Raw genomic sequence first — 19,225 nt, 5'->3', positions numbered from 1 at the left:
ACAAACAAATGACACTCCATTATGCGTATGATTCGACCCTCTAGAATATTCTCAAAGCCACTTCACATTGCTCCTCACTCCTCACGTATTTCACAATCACGCTCGCAAAGCTTGGTGAGAGGGGTAGGGACTGGGAGAAGGAGTTTGTCGACAGCATCCTCTACCACCGCAAAAACTTGATAGTGTAACGATAACGCCCATGCGCGCGTGCGTTCTGGATTTAATTTGGTCTCGTGCTGTTACGGTGTTAAACCGTCAGCACTGGTATGTTTGTAGCCTTGTCTTCTCTTATTTTAAATTTACTTATAAATTTGTTTGAAAAGCCCCAGAAACGCGTACGTCACGGCTGGAAATACTAGGCCGGGATCTACTCGCCGAGTCACCGGGCAGGGCCGCGCTGCACTCACTGGGCCACCTGGCCGGGCCGGGCTGGGCCGCATAAAAATATGAAGGTCCGGGCCCGGGTCGGGCCGGGCCATTTTTCGATGCACCCGGGCCGGGTTGGGCACGGAAAAGTCAGCCCGTGCAGGGCTCTAGTGGGGGCCAGGGGTGCGTCCTGGACCGACGTCAGGGGGAACTGTGCCGACATTCATATAAAAAGTCTGCCGGAAAACCACAAAGCACAGCCGATGCGGGGATTTGAACTCGCGTCACCTCTCAGTCTCGGCGTGGAAAGCGGTCATCATGACCACTATGCAGCGGGTGCTGAAAAAAATTTTTTTCGTGACTTTTCCACGGGAGCTGGTCTAAACCAAGGCATCTATACACCACTGTAACTACAACAAGGGCACTTCCTAACATACCAGAGCGCGTAATTTTACGATTCCTACAGGCTGTTTTCTTTTTTTTAGTCCTGCACAGTGTACTTATATCGTGTGTGTGTGTGTGTGTGTGTGTGTGTGTGTGTGAGAGAGAGAGAGAGAGAGTCGTGAAACGTCAGCCAGAAAGGACGGCTTGCTATTCATTGGTAAATAATTCCTTAGTGGGTAGTGAAGTTCCTGGGGTAGTCAGAGTCTTGCGATATGGTGTCACAGGTCTTCCCCAGTCCCAACCGCGATGCCGCAGGCTGCTGAAGAGGCCGGTATCCCGCAGGTAGTTGAGAAGCGCTGCGGTTATACCACCGCTGCGTGAGCCAAGCATTGTTGCAAGGGAGATGTTGGAGTATCTGAGGCTGATCAAGCGGAAGGTCTTGAAACGGCGGCAGTCGAGAAAAAGGTGCTGAATGTCTGCAGCAACATATTTCTTGGGCAATGGTCGGTAACTACGAACTCGCTGGAACATAACTTGGTGTACGTTTTTTAGCGGGTATACACGCGGCTAACCAGCGCAGTTTTGCGATTTGGGGGTGCAAATTCGGTGTGGCTGCGAGTTGCGGGCAAAGTGCGCGTGCACCAACAATGCGTCCGCGAGTAGTGCTGATAAACTCGCATTACCCACACGCACTAAACTAACGTTTCGCGTACATGACTTACTAATTTTGGCATTTTCCCCAGTTTTCATAGCTCTTCACCGAACTTCACCGCACCGCACTTCACTGCATGACACGCTCAGAGCTAATTGCCATTCAGAATGTTATCGTTCTCTTTTCTGGTTGTTTTCGTACTTTTCGTATTTGTGAGGAGAAATTCCGTGACATTGCAGGTATCGGTCACTGCAAGGTTGCGCTGCATCAGGTTGCGGGTGCGGGTACGAATTTAGTTACCCGCGTTCACCTCTATCTTTGGAAGACGCCAGTAACGAGAGCCAGTAGTGAGAAAAATATTTCGGGAGGCGCTCTAAGGGAACTTTACACGGAGGAAGGTGACTTCACATCCGTTTCCGTTCAACGCACTAACAAAGGTACAATTTAGGTCCCCTTGTCTATACGCCACTGGAAGACGCGTATTCGAGCGTTGCGGCGCCTTCTTGGCGTTACTGCCGGGCCGTGGAAGCAGACAGAATTTCAACGAGGACACCTTCACGAGTTATACATCTGCGGGCAAACGGAATAGTGAGATCGGATTGCCAAGTACATACAATTTCTGTTGCATCGGCGTCTCAGTAGGCACAGTCTATCTGAACATACTAGAGGACCATTTCTGAGCCAATCAATAACAAAAGCCTCAGGTGCATCATTCCAACGAGAGCTGCTCTAAAGCGATACCGACGAGTGGGGATGGGGGAGAGGAGGATAAGCGGGGAAAGGAAGGCTTTTATAGGACGGCATCTCCCACATGCGCGCCCATGTGAGCACTGTTTTATGTGCCGACCGGTGCTTTACAGTGGTTGCGTTCCCGCGAAGGATTGCCGCTGGGAAACCCGGGGGTGACATTCCGCAGACTGTTTTTGTATTACTGTTCTAGTTCGTTGCCCAGTTTATGACGGAGCGGACGAATCGAGTGCGAACAATACACCTTTGATTGCACCCTCCCGAAAGATACCAATCGCGGAGCTCGACAGAATTTAAGCTCACTTGTTTTGATTAACGCACCGGGCACGTGAGGTCCAGCGTGTCTTTTATGCTGGACGCTCCAGTCTTGTCATCTTTTATTCATGTACTAGCAGCCAAAAGAATGTGAGGAAGGTACTTACGAAACGACAGTGAATAGAGCCTTGGTACAAACAGTCGGCAACTTTACGTGAAAACAAGTCTGGTGTTGAATGAGAACGGCAGAGCTGCAAAATTGGAAGTAGTAAATCTGGATGCAATTTTCCTGCGATCGTAATTTTACAATGCGATGGTAAATGGAATGTTGCGTATATAATATCAGTACAGGGACGTGATTGCATGGATGTGTTCCTGGAGTTTCGGAAAAACAAAATGTCCCGGGAAATTTGGTCTCAGAAAAAATGGTCCCTGCCCGCGCACGCGGATATAATGGCTACTTTCCGGCTCTTGAATGCGTTCGTCCTGAGCATAGCTGAATGGCTATATCAAAAGGCACGCCAAACAGTGCAATATTTTATGGTCTGGCAATGAGTGACTAGAGCCAAACTTAGAAGTCGGGAATTGCTGATGTTTTACAACAGACTCATCTACGCCTCAGCACAGTGATACATCATGCACAAAATATCATCGACTGAAAATGTAAATATTTAGTGCTAGATGTCATAGTTAGTTAGTTAATAAATTAGTAAAATAAAGTAAACCTTGGCGCTTTCAGCAACCCACTGTGGTGGCTACCTGCTCCATTGCAAGAGCTGTATAGCTATTAAACCCTCTCAATCACCCTCAAAATCCTCACAGCAATCAAAACAAATCACAGCGGGATCCCTCATATTCTCACAGGCACTCAATCAATAGAGCGGGAAAACAATATAGTACACCACAGATCTACAAAATACGGTGTCAGCAGTTCACACTAAGGTGGAGTTCGCACTCGGTGTTCAGAACACAGTTGTGAGACCAGTCTCACTCAAGAAGGCTACCAGCAGACGGATTGCCTTTCGTTGAACGTGAGAGAACTGATGTTCTGAGGCTGGAACAACACAGAAGGGACAATCACATACAAGGCCTCAAGTTGCCTAAGAAATTAACCGTGAAAGATGAAAGTCACTGAAAAGGTTAGCCAGCTGTAGGACTCGAACCCACACCTTCTGGATTACCGGTCCAGGTCTCTACCCTGCTCTTTCATCGTTAATTTCTTAGGCAACTTGAGGCCTTGTATGTGATTGTCCCTTCTATGTTGTTCCAGCCTCGGAACATCAGTTCTCTCATGTTCAACATTTGCCGCTTGCGTCGATCCCTGTCGTATGAATGTGTGTATGAGTGTGCAAAAATGTAAGAGTGAAAGGAGGATGAGTGAGAGAGAGTGACTGGTTTGTCCCTTCAGATGACGCACCCTGGAAGTCGCTGGGAAGGCGTGTTAGCTTAGCTCAATTGGTAGAGCCCTGGACCGGTAATCCAGATGATGTGGGTTCGAGTCCTACAGCTGGCTAACCTTTTCAGTGATTTTCATCTTTCATCGTTGCCTTTCGTTGATTGCGCGGAGTATCCCAAGGACCCCATAAATGAGTCAGTTCCACTGGGCGGTCCGTTATGAGTAAAATGCCGGCAAGGAGTGACTGTCTCTCTGACCTGAAGTGGCGGCACTCCATCAAGACGTGACAGCTGTCATCCACCACATCACACTCGGGACACAACGGAGACTCAACCAGACCCATCCTGTGCAGTAAAGAACGGCAGAACGGGACGCCATCTCGAAGACGGTGAATAAGAGTCTCAGCAGCTCGGGGTACGTCGCCAGGCATGAAAAATCTTAGGTTGGGGTCTATCTGTCGCAGAACGTTCAGGTTATGGCTACTGTCTGCAAACCACAGTCAACGAGAAACGTCGTACGTGACGCTGTGTAGTAGTCGGCGGGCGTCGTGCGCTGTGAATGGAATAGCACGACATCGGCGCATACTATGTGACTCCGTAGAGAGACAGTCAGCCTTTTCATTACCAGGGATATCGCAGTGGCTGGGTACCCACGGGAACCTAACCTCGTGACCGTCCTGGACAACAGCATCGTGAACAAGAAGGGCGTCATACACAATCGAGGCACACGATGAGAATGGCTCGCGGCTCCGTAGCGCAGATAGAGCGACTTTGCTGTCGCAGTACACAACCCAACGATTGCAATTTGCTGTCTTGATGTATCGAAGAGCTTGGGTAATGGCGTGAATCTCCGCAGTAGCAGATGTCATACCAAAACTACGTTTCGATTCGTAATCACTCATTTAGTCTGTTGTCTCGAAGGTATAATCTAAACGTTACTTGTTTCTTTTTCTTTTTGGTGTCCCTCCTGTACGTATCTTGCAAACAGTGTTGTACGTGACGCCGTTACAGTAATCGATACTTTTCTCGGCATCAGAGTGCGGATCGCGATATGTTTTTTTATTTTTTTAAATCAGTGTTGGAAAAGTATTTCCGTTACAGATCTATGGTAACGCGATCTCCGTACCGTTACGGATACAGGTAATTTTAGTAACCCACCATTACTTCACCGATCATAACTCTTTAGGTCCATTCGTTGTCACTGTCACCACTTTGATAACCCGTTATTGATAAAAGTTACGCAAAATGCCCGAGCTACATATTAAATATGCTGTCTTTTTACTGCAAAACTGTCTTTTCCCAATTTGCTGTTATACAAATGTGGTGCTCACGAAAGAAAAAATTCTATTGCATCATCTTCGTATTTCAAAGAAAAGTATGGGGCAGAGTATAGTGTTGCCTTTTTAGCAACGGTAGCGGTACTCCGTTACTTTAAAAGAGGAGTTTTGATATCGGAGTTTCGATGCTTTTTACTCAAGTAACGAGTGTCGGTATCGCGATACCATATTGCAGTAACTGTTTGCAAATGACATGCATGCCAGAGGGCATGTATCTCACGTATTCACCGGACGAGTGAGTGTGCGAATGAGACAAATTCCTGATGAGCTGCACACCGGACGTTCGCTCGCGTCATTTGCAAAAGTTACGCTACGTTTTTATTCGGCGCCTATTTATAGTAATCTGCTGGGACTACAACATTGCAATTCACCAATAATTGTTTAACCTACTTTTCACTTCTTCACAGACACGTAATGGCTTACCCATACCCTTAGCAAACAAGACTTGGTTCCCATCAGATACAGGACTTCCATAAGGCAACAATGACTTCTAGTTCAAGTCAAGTACACACAGCGTATACTACATCTATGGGGTCATAGCAAACGTCGAATACGCTCTCACATGATGTGCTACAATAGGTGGCCTAACAGGCTCATAGCATTTGTGTTACCTTTAGAGTGTGTATTTCGGTACACCTCAATTGCCCTTAGAGCATTTCATGTTTAATTTCAGGCCTATGGAAGAATGAAAATCCAAAAGGGCTGCCAGATACACTTGCAAGAGCGCGGAAAGATTGATGTACCAAGGCTGAGGTGGAAGAAAAAGGGGGATGATGTTTCTGTCCCACACGTCTGTCTGACACAGCTTTCGCTCGAAATGGTCGCCATCCCCCCTTTTCTTCCACGCCATCTTGGTACACCAGACTTTCAATTTTCTGTGTTGTATGAACGGAGGACCTGCTCCAGGGCAGTAACTAATGACTTGTTCTTTGAAAAGAAGAAAAAAAAAACTTCGATTTAGCTTTTAAGAGGTATCTCGAAATGACAAATAAAATATTTTGGACGAAGTTATTCGATGAAACGTCAAAACTGGTGCGAAAATGCCCTGCCCTATAAAAACAAAGGAGAATAACTTTTTAGGAGCATGAACTAGAAAATGTTTCCGAAAAGGTTCCACCACCAAAGAAATTTGCCAAAGAAAAGGTGCTATTTCGAAGACGAATTCACCGGTTTTCTTGATGTGAAACAGCAAACCAGCGTGTCCTTTCGAAGTATGGGATTCTACTGCAGTGTTTGTGCTCGTAACTTACGGAATAATTGCGAGCAGAGTGGCACGCCGAGCTATTACAGCCATGGGCGCCGACTGCGGGGGGGGGGACATGAACTAGGGGGGGGGCGCCGCCTCCCCCGGGAAGTCCCGCTAAGAAACTGACACCAACCTTTGGGGCTCGACGCGCCCGGGTCAAAAGAGCGAAGAGGCACCAACCCCAAAAATGCATCTTGCAATTTGTAAAATATGTATCCGCCCACCATACTCATTATCACAGTAGAAGATGAGGCGAAGAAACATAGACGATGACACAACACCTGGCCTGAATTTCGCCCAAAGCAGTCAGATCAATGAAACGAATCAGTCGAAAAGGCACCAACAGCTGTCAGTCTTTGGAACGCATATCCGTTGGGAGCGGGTTCAACTCCCGCTGTTCCATTTCATTGACCATATTCATTATATTGCGCGCATTTCGGGTCAAACACCGAGGATTCAATGCATTTTGTTCCTTTTGCACTCAGTTTTCAAAGGCGTAATGCCTTCAGTTGTGTACATGTTCACTGATTACGTTCTCTCTGTTTTGTTCTTCTTTTTTCCTGTTCTTTCTTCCTCTTCAGGCAACTAAGGCCAAAGTAACCTAAGTTAAGTTCCAAGTTACTTCTAACTCGCTTTTCACTCACGTCCACATATTTTTTTATGCTTTCTCTCCGGTTCCTTCATGGCATTTTTTTTGCCATGAAACGTGATATGCAAACAATGACATTATTTTATTCAGGAAGTAAGAACCGCTGCCATTGAAATGAAGCTGAACCATTATGCACCCACAGAGAGTAAGATGGAAAGCATTCGAATAGACCTCTACCAGAGAAACGTCATCATGACATTGGTTGAGAGGGCTGGGTTCCGCCAACAGGCACTTGTTCTCTGCCTCCTATTGAAAGAAAAGCAGGACCAAGGGTCGCGTCCCTTTAAGGGACCATATCGAAATCCCCTCAAGACCGTGGCTTTCGGGCGCGACCTTGTCCACCTCTAGCTTCGAGCGCAGTTCAATTCTACCAAATTTGTGGCGCTGTCGAACACTATGACGTCATTTGTACGACATATATGACGTACGACATATGACGTATGTATGACGTCATTTGTTTACAAACAGGGAGAGGTCTATTGTTGGACATAAACGAAAACTATATAAGCGCGTTGCATTCCTCTGCAGGCAACGCAAGGTCTAACTCAACTGCTCATACGCGCTGCACCTGCGAAATGCTATTTTGTGTCCGAAGTAACTTGGAAGTAACTCGTTCTTTTTTTAAGGTAACTCAGTAACTGCGAGTTACGTTTCAGGCTGAAGGACTTCGTTATTAAGTTAATTACATTTTTCACACGGTAACTTAACTTGTGTAGCTGACGACGATGCTAGGTCACGCCCCTCGTGACCAGCCAAGCTCATCGGGCACGCATCATCATTCTTCCACCCGCGTTCATTCAAGTCGCGCTCTTGCCCAGTAAACTGGCTATTCTTGCTGCTGCCTCTTCTCGACTCCTTTCCTTGCACTGGACCTGGTGGGTCCCCTTCCCCCATCTGCCGGCAAAGCCTACCTTTTCACCTCCATTGACCGTTTCACCTGCTGGCCGGAGGCCATTCCCATCGCCGACATAACTGCTGACACGGTGGTGCGCGTCTTCCTCGACACTTGGGTGGCCCGCTTCAGCGTGCCCGCTATAATTACCACCGACAGAGGCCGCCAGTTCACCTCCCGTCTATTCGCAGAGATGTGCCGTTTTCTCGGTTCCCAACATCGACAGACGACGGCTTATCACCCTTGCGCCAATGGTCTCATGGAACGGCTCCACCGCACTCTGAAGACCGCCCTGCGTGCACATGACGACCCCAACCGCTGGGTGGAACGTCTACCCCTAATTCTCCTTGGCGTCAGGGCTGCCATCAAGACAGACGCGCCTGTCTCACCTGCTGAGCTCGTACATGGCGCACCGTTAAGACTACCAGGAGAATTCTTTGACCATGCAACTCTTGCCCAACCCGCTCCTGACCTTCTTGACCGCCTGCGGTCGTACTGTGCTGACTTGCGACCACTGCCCACACGGTCCCCTTCGTCCCGTCCCATCTTCATTCATCCGGCTCTTCATTCCGCAACACATGTGTTTCTGCGGCACGACGCGGTTCGTAAACCGCTCCAACCCCCGTACGACGGCCCTTTTCCCGTCCACCCTCGTCAAGCGAAGACCATCACCATTAGGCTTCCCCATCGGCTCGAAGTTGTCTCGGTGTACTGTGTGAAGCCTGCCTTTTTGGCTGCCATCACTCCGGTGCCCGAACTTTCTCGCGCCTCGTCCCCCTGCACCGGTCCATCCGCCACGTTCGGTGCATTGGGCACCCGGCCCACCTTCTGTCCGTCTCATTCCTCGCCGGCTTACGGTCCTGGCCTGTAGCTGACGACGATGCTAGGTCACGCCCCTCTTGACCAGCCAAGCTCATCGGGCACGCATCATCATTCTCCCACCCGCGTTCATTCAAGTCGCGCTCTTGCCCAGTAAACTGGCTATTCTTCCTGCTGCCTGTTCTCGACTCCTTTCCTCACGTCGCGACACTTGTAACGAGTTCTTTTTGACGGGTAACTTCTCAATCTATTGTCTCGACATCACTTGCCAGACGCCACATAAAAGCAGGCTTTGACAAAACTCTCCTGTAGTTGCTCCACCGGGAAGGCCACATTTTGATAGGCTGTCGGAATACCGGTCCTATATGAGAGAGTGATAGGTATTTCTCCTATTGCCCGCGATGTGCCGCCAGTGTGCGTCTGAAAACGTGCTCCCGAGGGGACGTTTGACATACCTTCACGTATCGTGTTACTGGGAGTAAACACAGCCGTGGACAGGCTGTAATATTGGTGCGAAAATATTCTAGAAAGGTTTCCGAGGGGGAAATGGGACAAACATTTCGTCTGCATGTCATAACATTAGAACTGTGCGCTTTGCAAATTGTATGTCTGATTTTGATGATTTTCCCAATTATTTCGGCACTCCTATGGAAACGACTTCGTAAAAACTTCGAAAAGGTTTCGTCAAAATCAGTCCAGTAGTTATGGAGCAATAAGATAAAGTTTCACCCATATAAAATACATGGGGCTCCGCAGGTCGTATCCCATCTTAAGTGATCAATAGAGTACCATAATTAATGATACTACTCGACACAAGGGCATTTTGAGGCAATTTTGGCCATCATTTCCCAGGTCTACTTGGAAACGGCCTCGTCTTTTCCCGTGAATCATGCTTCCCTCCTCATCAAACTGGACGAGGGAACACATATGACGTACAAATGGTCTTCTTGACAGACCAGCTAGTTGTTGTATGCTCGTTTCATCATGGATTTCGCCTACCAGCTAGCCTGCGTTTACGCAGTTTTATCAGCTAGTCGTTGCAACGTATAGGCAGTATAATGGGATGCACGCAAAAGCGGCACTGCGAATATGTCAAGGAATATCCAGGTTTTCGAGGTGTCCACGTCGCCAGATGTCGTTGTTCGCAAGTTCTTCCACATGACAGTAACTTTTTTTTTTGTAAGGACGTCTTTTGGAAAGCGTCTCATCCTTTTTGTGAGTATACGTCGTTTCACAGCAGAGGCTTCCTCTACGAATTTCCTATATTAATTCTGTCGTAAAACAAACTACGAAATGCTCTGAATTCTCGAAAAGCAATACAGTCTGAAAAACACCCTGAGAATATACCAAAAGATAAACTCCTAAAACCCGCAACCCTTTTGTGCCATTAAAATTGCGGGGTCACGTTTGACATGCGTCTGGAAAAACGTTGGACATACAGAAGGATTAAATGAAAGACTGCATATGTGGAAGGGCAGAGATGACCATACAGTGTGGGTATGTGTTACGCGGGGAGCGCACCGTTTTATTCCGAAGCATGAGATAGAATCGGTAACTCCCCGATGGAGGCCTTCGAGATGTTCCGACAACAGTAACTGGGTGACTCTTGAAACAGACGTAAGACCCATCACTGTTACCTTCCACTGAAGGGCACTCGAACCTCGAAGGCATTCGAGGACTTCGTACGCAAATTTTTATTCGGACTGTTTGTGTCCCGCGCTCAGCCACCGTTGATTATCATATAACGATTGAGAGTTCCCGTGTGGCGGCGTTGACGGAACGCACGCTGTGGCGGCAACCAAAGTGCGGTGTAGTGGGTCAATTCGGTATGCGAGTGGTCACCTAGGTAGGAGTACATGATGCCGTGCGGAACGGAAAGCACGTCTTCGGACTGATGAGTATTGGGCTTCCAGATTGAACCTATCTAATAGCAAGCGGTGTTAAAGTCGTCTGTCCTGGTTGCGCAGGGTGCTGTTGCCTCTGCGATTGGTGTTGGGAACGTCACACACCACTAAGCCTGCTCGTCTTAATTTAGGAAAGGAAAAAAATAGGATCTGTTAACATGTACGAAATAATACAGCCCCTAATAGAAGCCGTACATCGATGCACGTAAGGTACATCAAACGCTAGAACTAAAACTATGAATCCTGAAAGCAAGATAAAGAAGACGAAGATGAAAAAAGCCAACGGAATAATGCTTTAAAAAGTGGAAACTAACCTCGCCGCAAAATTTCCGCGCTACCACAACTGTCGGTACAAAAGTAAACTTTGCTGCTAGCCACGGTCGTGAAGGCTGGGAGGTGGTGAGTTCGAATTCTACCACAAGCGGTGCTGTCTGAGGCTTTCCGGCTGGCTTTCCAGAAGAATGTCGGCACGGTTCCCCCTGAAGTCGTCCCGGGACGTATGTTAACCCCCGTGTCCCTCACTCTTTCCTGTTGTCCTCTCTCCATCTGTCCACGTCTGTATTAAACTTATAGCCACAGTTGCTTCGCGGCACTAATTTAGAATAAAAAAAGTAAACTGCAGTGAAAGGCAGAAAAAGATGAGCGATTGTGCCCAGCAAAATGACAGGGCGAAGAGAACACTTAGCCAGGCACATGTACATAGCGAAAAAGACATAAATCTACTATTTGTGTTCAAGTAATTGTGTTAGATTAAATGAGAGAGCGAGCACCTTTGACAATCAAACAAGACTGTCGCACCACAGACAATACAATCTCCTCTTACCTTATTAAACGAGCGCCTGCACAGTCGAGCCCCCCTGCAGACACCATGGAGCATTTCCATTCTATTATCATTAGCGATCTGTCCGAACAATTGCCAGGTGAAAGGTAATCTCCCTACCATTCTCCTCTCATTTCCCTTCCAACCCGACAAAGACAACCAACGATTCCGCGATCGATAGAGAAGCTGCTCTTTGTTACGACCGACCTGATCAGTTTCACAAGAGAACTCGTAAAAAGGGACGAATGTCGTCAGGAAACCCGTGTCTGTGTCTCGATGGTTCACGTTTGGGCGGGTATTTGAGCCTTGCGAACGTTTTCTTACCGACGTATGCTCATTACACATGAAGTGAATATGCAGGGGTGTTGTAGATCAGGAGCAGCTTCTTTCCAGCGTGTTTTATATGTCTGCCACCATATGTGGTGGACATCCCACAAAGAGGTTGTGTTTCTCGCTTCTGAATTGCAGCTGAGCACCGTGTTGAACAATAATACAGATACCATAATGCTCGCGAAATCGGAATTACTTTTGTGCTCCAGCGCTTCAACTCCCTATCGGTTCTCAAACTGCAAAGAGCAAGGAGTGTTAATCTGAGTACGAAGTTACGGTTGACATTCATAGGTGACTCAAGAAGAGAGAAAAGTACTCACGCAGTACGCGTAGTGTGACGTCACGCTCCTCCGGATTACTTTGCCCGAAGTCAGCCCTGCACGGAACTGCTTCTTGCGTGGGCCCGTCTGTGGAGTGTCTGGCTTCTCCTGTGCTGCCACCACTGTCGTTCATCCGGGACGTAGCTACCGGCGTCCCGTCGCCCGCTGCCGACGCCCAACGGCATGCCAGGTCCAAGTATTCTCCTTGGCACTCCACCACTCGGCACTGCCCTGACACCAGTTTCCATGATCTGGAGTCACCTGCGTGTGAAGGGCATTCTACAGAAGATATTCACAGTGGTAACCAACGACAGGCAACCTCAACTTCTTGCTGAATTACGTACTTTGTCACACAACAGGAAGCAGAAACAGACTTCGATTCTGCGCCCAAACTTTTTTTTTATTCCGTGTTAGCGCCGCGACGCAACTGTGGGTATGAGCGGCGTGCATATCTGGACAGATGGAGAGAGGACAGCAGGAAAGAGTGGGGGACAGGGGGTTAGTATGCGTCCTAGGCCGACTTCAAGGGGAACTGTGCCGATATTGGAAAGTCCGCCCAAACTACTAAAAATCAAGAAAGGTTTACACGACTTAGCTAACCAACTAAAGAAAAACAAAAAACAAACGAGTTGTTTAGTTAAGTCGGTGTATAGTATTTTTTTTCTCGTGATGAATCCCGGCTTTTGGAACATTTTTGCGCCCAAATTACTGTTTTTCCTATTTTGCGGTAAGATTGCGTAGGGCAGACTGAGAAGGTGACATTACAAACAGGTACAAGTTTCTCGTAGGCACACAACGTACAAGAAGTAAATTCACCAAATTTCCCGGCCCCCATTTTGCTTTTCATGGCTCGGAAGCTATGCCTCATGATCCATAGAGCATTACTATCCCCTAAGGAATTATTTAACGAGGAATAGCAAGCCGTCCTTTCTGGCTGACTTTTCCTGTCAAAAGAAATAGATTCCCCCCTCCCCCATAGAGCATTAGACCATTTTGGTCTTCCAAATCACGGGCTGGCGAGGAAACAAATTATCCTGGAATATAGTATCATGCGAAAGCTATTTTCCCTGCCATGAAACACCGGAAGCGGAAATCATCCTCCACTCCCGGCTAACACCCGCGCTAGTCTGAACAGTCAATCAATATACTATCAGTTCCCGCATATTTTCCAGATGAGAGATTTCGAGGAATGATGCCGCGTGATGCGGACGATTCTTTACAACGAGTTTAGCAGGGTTAACTTGCAATAACGAGGCTTGTCAACACTCAGCACAGTACCTCTCTGCAATAGTCTAATGATGATATTGATGCGATGTTCCAGTTTCGAAAGAAGCACTTTCGATCCAAGCACCTAACTAACCTAACTCCTACATACATAATATAAGAAGTATATTTCTTTAAAGGTACTACAAAGCAGTCGAAGTGCAACCTCATGTTTTGTGTGCCCTGAATTGTGTACGTCCTCAGGAGTAAAATGCCGCAAAATTTTCTCACATAGACGTTATAGCTCCCGAAAAAATGCAAATTTAAATCTACTGGCAACACTGTGGCGAAGCAGGCCGACGAAACGCCAACTCCGCCAAGTACGGCGGCGAAAATCTCTCATGCGCACGACTCTGGGCCAAACAGAGCGACGTACGATAGCAGCGCCACGGTGCTGAAACAAGGCCCAAGTATAGACGTTTAGCTACTGAGTGCAAGATTTGGCTTTTGTTTATTTTCTTTCACACAAATGACATTTTCTCAAAAGGTAGTATTTGCAAATCCCAACAGGAAAGCCATCTGTTTATCGGTATCCTTGTTTACAGGGTTGCTTGACAAATTGAGGACTTCTTCCCACCAGGCGTCGCCCCGACATTCTTGACTGCGTTTTTATTTACCAATTAAAAATAATTAGAGTAAACTCCTGCGCATATTACTTGTTGTGCTGAACCTTTGAGTCTAGCACTCTCACGTCATACTGATTGTATAGGTTCGACCTCGACTGCTTTATAGTACCTTTAAAGTGCGAACAGTTAGTGAATATTCCATGCGAAGGGGATCCGAGGCCGCCGTCATGTCTCCCCTAATGACTGCCATGATTAGTGGTAATTATCCCAGATAGGTCGTGTTCGAGCGTCACAAAAAAGAGAGAAAGAGAAAGACCGAGAGAAATCGAATTCTTCACCTAATGAATTCTGCTAGTCCAGCTAAGTTTCAAATTGGCAAATCTATGGTTCCATGATTTTGCTTCAGCACATCGGTACCAGAGTTCGTGGCAACGCTCATCAGATAACTGTCGCGTGAACGAATGCAATTGGGTTTTTATCCGTTTGTCTCCTCTGCCACTCATTTTTTTTTCTTGCCAGGAATAATGCGGCAAGTTCAAGTTCCGAACTACGTAATAGGACGTAACGTAGAGAAGACACTGGGAGCAAAGCTTCGACGTTTCTACTTATTTCTACTTCTTTACGCGCCTAAGAACATTCACAAGGGCCTTGGTATGGGCGCAAAACTCAGGAGGATCATGCGTAAAGTGGTATAGTGATGCAGATCATCGCACAGTCGGAAATCAAATATGGAAGGATGGGAATATAGTAAACAGTCAATGGCAAAGAGGGAAGTGTTAAACAAGAAAAAAAAAAAAGAAAAGAAAAAATTCACACAACGGCGCAAACATAAAGGGGTGGTATTACGAAACATACCACATTTTTCGGACAGCCAGTTTATCAGCCCCTGGCAATGTGAAACTGGCTTACCATTACGGACGTTAGAACATAAGAATGGGGGATGCTTCCAAGAGGCCACCAACAGGCGCCTTCATATAAACATAGAATCATTGACATCTCGTCGAGCCGGAAGTGAAATAAGACGTAGATGGGTGTAAGATGCATGATGACGAAGCCTGAGCTTGAGGGACACAGCAACTATGAGGATGTAACGTAACAGCACACACGCGTTACATTACGCCCTTATAGTTGTGCCCAAGCTCAGGCTTGCCTGCATATATGCTATTTTATCGGTGTAAGATGGGTGGACATCTAAGATGTAAGCAGAGCTCCGGATCTTCCCGAGCTTGATTTTTTGTGGCATATTCGAAGGACGATTTTTGTAGTTATTACTTTCCTAAAATTCGGAGTTTATCGTACTTTATTTTTGACAACGGGGATTATAACCGAAATTCGGAGAAAAAGCCACGGCGGTGAAACGACATATGCACGAAAATAATGAGAATGTTGCTTCGCGGTGTCAATCGGTCGTGCTCGGCGAATAGAACGAAACGACTCAGCGCGAGTGGGTAGTTCGTACGAAACCGTGCTCCCCCCGACTCGTTCACCGATTCGTAATGCGCACGCGCGACACTCGAATCGGTCGTTTCGTTCATGTGAAAACGTCTTGCTAAAACTCACTATTAACTAAGTGCACATCCTATTCAGAAAGCCAACACTCTACGACAGTACGTCTCTGCGCATCTGAGAAAGAAAATGTTGGAGATGCGTGACGAAGCGTTTGCCCACTGAGAGAGCAGCAATAGCGGCATAGGGGCAGCAATAGGGGGCATTCGCAGACGGGCCACAACACTACGGTGAAAAAGATAAAGCAACGTGGTGGTGGTGGTGGTGGCAACGTCACGACTAGCGCTCTTGGGGAATGTGGCCGACAACTGCGAAATCATTCATTAGCACGACGACAACAACGACGTGGTGGTGGCCAGTGATTTCCCCAGAAATTCACTGCTGGGGGGGGGGGGGTATGCTTGGTGAAGATTCCACTTACGGAAGTTTTCTTAGACACAGAAGGAATTGTGGCACAATGGTGACATCTGCACAACTTTCCCGTTTTATTTGTAGATCGGTTATTACGTTAGAACACAGTACATTAGAATACAGATTCATTATGAAGGGCATTTTAACATAATGCATAATCGCATGACCGACAAAGGAAAAAGACTAGCACCCTGTCTCACGAAGCCCAATGAGTACCTAGCAACCAACGGTGGAAACCTTAGACGAACAAAGCAGAACAGGTCGCTTGACTGAGTTGCGCAAATGGTTCTTGATGATCCACATTGAGTGTGCGTGCCCGCACACATTTTTGCTCGTATATGCGCGCACTATATGCATTGAACAGTTACTTTCAAATGATTTTGGACAAATGCATGGTACGATCATCTGCATGACTGTGGTCATACAGCCCAAGCTTGACAGTACAGGATGTAATTCGCTGCGCCGGACTCACTATATGGTCGAGCTGGGTGAGGTCACCTGAGCAATTTCAGGGGGGGTATTGCAAAAATCCAGGGAGGGTGTACCCCCTGGGAAATCCCTGGTGGTGGCGGTGAAAGAGCTCGCAGTTGTCGGCCTCAGGGAGGTGAACAACGTCACGCCTAACGCCCTGGGGAGAATGTGCGTCTTGGGCCGACTTCTAAGGGAACGATATACTGGCGACCGATAAGGTGACACAGAAAGGCCACGCCTCCTGATTTTTCATCTGCTTTGGACGACGGAATGCCACTGTGGTGGGAACATGAAAATCGTGCGCTCTGACGGTGCGGCGGAGATGAGCCTCTACATCCGCCGGCCGCTCACGACGGGCGTCGCCAAGTGAGAACTGGCCCTAAAGGTTGATTATGACTAAAGGTTGAAAGTTCAACGTTCTCTGGCTGTCTTTGCGTTACTTTTGTCGCCCTTGTGGTTGTGATGTGCCCAACCGGCTCCGCACGTCTCTTAGATAGACAGTCAGTTTTTTTCTCCACAGAAAGACAGTTTTTTTCTATCACTAATTAACGCAAGATAAACTGCACGAGTACAGAGCCCAATGATAACGCCTCGACCGTTCATAAAGCTTGGGCCGGATTTTTTTTCTTTCCTCGAGGGCCACGCGGGCCGCCACTTCGGCACCCATGCTCTAGCATATCAGCGATTAAAAGCTCTATTGACGTCCCCGACATGCATTTATGCGGATAGCACAGTCGTCGTTGTCAGTTTCACGTCTTCTTGCAATGTCATGCACATTCGACTCCATAATGAAGAAAGCCTAAACTATGGGCGGAGACACATAAGCAGACACGACACAACCGTTCAAAAAGAAAAAAAAGCGTGCTTTTTTGTCTTTTGTGTCTCCACCCATAGCTCAGGCTTTCTTCATTATGGAGTTCATATTATGCTATGGGTGGAGCTGACACAATATCACCCTGCATCTATGCTATATTATATCACTCCTCGTATTCGATCTAATTTTATTACACCCGCTTCATGTTACCACGACTATGCATCACTCTCTCAAACTAGAACCCAGTGGCCATACAACGCAGTTCTTGAACTCGGTTTTTCCGCCTACGGTCATACATTCAAACACGAACTATCTTACGCATTGGTGCGCAATCTATAATTATAATCGTCCTTCCATTGTTCATATATACAGACTTACGTTTTTACACTTCTACTTGTCCTTACATACAAATATGGTGTACATTATAGCGCATATTTCCCAACTCCATTAGTGTTATGATTGTGGTGATACCGCTGGATTGTGGTATTGAAATATTGTATACCTTAGTTTCCCCCACATGTAACGTCCAGCCGGGGACCCTAAGGTTCGTTCATAAATAAAGAAATCCCGTCAAGCAGTCGTCAGGTCATGGGATTTGTTGTTGAGCTCTCCGTGTACCCATGCAAAAGACGGTATCATAACTGTCTGATGTAAATATAAGGATTTCTGATGTGACACGAAAAGGCCTGATGTATCAGCTGATGTCGTCGGAACACGCTGATGTACGTAACACCAGAAAAGACTGATGCTGGCTCTAGTGTCCGTAGAGCATTTTGCGACATCAGACGAGACCACCCGATCTAAAAGGGACATCACCATAGCCTGATGTAATCATCAGATTCTTGATTTAACCGCATAAAAGCTGAATGCGTCTCTAGTACTCTGGCAGCACGCTGATGTCGACAAGAGGAGCGAGTGTCTTTCCACTTCGCCTCTTCCCATTTCCCGCTTTTTATCAGTTCATCTCCCGATCTCGCCATGTTCCCTCACCGGGAACTGCAAGGGATTCCCAGTTCGCTAAAGTATGCCCTGGGCAGTCCTATTTCGTCTACTGAGGCGTGTAATGCGAAGAAAGATGGCGGTTCTCCTTTTCCCTTGCAGTCTGTGTTTGATCGGCACCGAAAATCGCATTTTAAGGAAAATGCCTATTTTTTGTTTGCATTCCTGTCGTGACTGCCTCACCCAAAAACACGAAGACACATTCCCCGTGTTTAACAAGAAGTTTGTATTTCACATTGAATGTTTGCACTCGCGAAGCACTTTGTATATACTATGGTGGGCTAGAAAGACTGGTGTGCTTACCGCCATATTCAATACATGGAATGCGCGATGCCCCTGTTTTGAAGCCAAGCTCCTGAGCTCCGGCGCTATGCGCTCGCTGCGAACCAAGCGGATTCTCGTTGAACTAGTCCAACATGTGCTGTGTGTGACGGTGTATGTGTGCTTGACTATTTTTATAGCGAATATATTTGGACCAGCACTACGTTGGTTTGCCGCACTGACTGTTTACTAGCATCCGCAGTTCTTTGTAACTAAACCACGTGACATTTGCTACCGTCACGCCTGCCTAGCCGACGATCCCTGCAAGCGAAAGATATCGGAATGTTGCGAAGCACGTGACCGCATGTCTTATCTTCGTTGGATGATGACAGCCGGGTCGAAAAACAAAATAAAGGGCGGCTACTGCGTCCGAGAGCTCGCCTCCTTGATGGTTTCTTGCTCTTCACTCTTTCTTTTCAGCCTAGATTATCGAGTTGCTGTGTACAGGAAGCTGGGAACACTTTGTCACGGAACATAGGCCGATGATAGATTGTTCAACTAAATTGTCATTTAGCTAAACTATGGCGCTTTCTATACAGTGTACCTCGCCGCACATCTTAGTTGTTATGTAATTCTTTTGCTCCCTATGTAACTATAAAGGAACATGGTATCGGCCATAAAAAACGAAATTGTAGCACCGCAGTAGTATTCTCTCTGCACGCACGGTATTACTGTTGACCAGTAGAACGACCGAGTCATATATATATAGCGCGAAAGATATATTCCTTATTTCCTTGCTCCTTCTTCCTTGCTCCTTA

General features: G+C 47.1%; 1 protein-coding gene, 1 long non-coding RNA gene and 1 other non-coding gene across 3 annotated transcripts in view; 1 reads left to right on the top strand and 2 right to left on the bottom strand.

Annotated features, from left to right (window-relative positions):
* The window catches only part of LOC135385863 (uncharacterized), a 17,240-nt gene extending 5,616 nt beyond the window's left edge, over window positions 1–11,624 (bottom strand). The window contains exons 1-2 of the long non-coding RNA XR_010420525.1: window positions 11,470–11,624; window positions 2,572–2,655 (exon numbers count right to left, since the gene is read on the bottom strand). This is a non-coding gene — a long non-coding RNA (uncharacterized LOC135385863). The remainder of the gene's footprint in view (window positions 1–2,571; window positions 2,656–11,469) is intronic.
* LOC135385862 (uncharacterized) overlaps window positions 1–19,225 on the bottom strand; it is a 170,533-nt gene that overhangs the window by 18,593 nt on the left and 132,715 nt on the right. Inside the window, exon 4 of the mRNA XM_064615433.1 lies at window positions 12,117–12,377. Within this exon, the coding sequence (XP_064471503.1) occupies window positions 12,117–12,377 (261 nt within the window). The remainder of the gene's footprint in view (window positions 1–12,116; window positions 12,378–19,225) is intronic.
* Trnat-ggu (transfer RNA threonine (anticodon GGU)) lies at window positions 3,845–3,917 on the top strand. The gene has a single exon. It is a non-coding gene; the product is annotated as a tRNA-Thr (tRNA).

The sequence above is a fragment of the Ornithodoros turicata genome, chromosome 2 (genome assembly GCF_037126465.1).
Source record: "Ornithodoros turicata isolate Travis chromosome 2, ASM3712646v1, whole genome shotgun sequence".
Taxonomy (NCBI): Eukaryota; Metazoa; Arthropoda; class Arachnida; order Ixodida; family Argasidae; genus Ornithodoros; species Ornithodoros turicata.
Note: the sequence above shows the minus strand (reverse complement) of the source record. Positions and strands in the feature narration are given on the sequence as shown.